Source organism: Nanorana parkeri, unplaced genomic scaffold (assembly GCF_000935625.1).
Source record: "Nanorana parkeri isolate BGI_ZX_2015 unplaced genomic scaffold, ASM93562v1 scaffold2165, whole genome shotgun sequence".
Taxonomy (NCBI): Eukaryota; Metazoa; Chordata; class Amphibia; order Anura; family Dicroglossidae; genus Nanorana; species Nanorana parkeri.
Window position 1 is genome coordinate 182,026 of NW_017308433.1, and position 614 is coordinate 182,639.

General features: G+C 52.0%; 1 protein-coding gene across 1 annotated transcript in view; it reads right to left on the minus strand.

Annotated features, from left to right (window-relative positions):
• The window catches only part of POF1B (premature ovarian failure, 1B), a gene marked incomplete at its 5' end in the record, with an annotated part of 46,693 nt that overhangs the window by 29,181 nt on the left and 16,898 nt on the right, over positions 1-614 (minus strand). Inside the window, one exon of the mRNA XM_018572901.1 lies at positions 28-167. Coding sequence (XP_018428403.1) covers positions 28-167 — 140 coding nt within the window. The remainder of the gene's footprint in view (positions 1-27; positions 168-614) is intronic.

Here is a 614-nt window from a genome sequence, read left to right on the forward strand (position 1 = left end):
GGGGGGGCGGAGCGGGGGTGAGGTTACCTGACTCCGATCTTCTCCACGTGTTGCATGAGGCAGCCGTACAGGTCGTTGTTCTTACGGCTCAGTTCGGCCAGCAATTCCCCGAAGTAGCGAGCGTCCAGCTGATCCGGACCCGACATGGAGCTGTTCCTCCTCTTCACCTGAACACAAAGCAGAAATCTCCCTCAACACAAATACTTTCTACGGCTGGACCAGAACCGGGAGAAAAAAAGAGGCCCAGTGCCCCAAAACTGCAGCAGAACCTTCCACTGTGAGTGGAAACATCGACACCCTCTTCTAGACTGGACTGACTGCTTCCTGAATGCTACTGCACTCATCTCTCCACCCCAGGATGCGATCTTACTTTTATACATGAATGTAACAAAGTCATCAGGACATAAGAAGCAATAATGTCAGCAATGTTACAAACATGTATCAATAACTTCCTGACACTACATGGCAACACTAGGAAAGCTCCACCATTTGTCATTACAAGCCGTCCCTGTGCTCCAGTCAGGGACTCAGCGAAATAAAGGCCAAAAACCTGAGACCCCCTCCCTCTGCTGCTGTGATGGGGGGGGGGGGGGGGGAAAAAAGGAAAAGGGCGC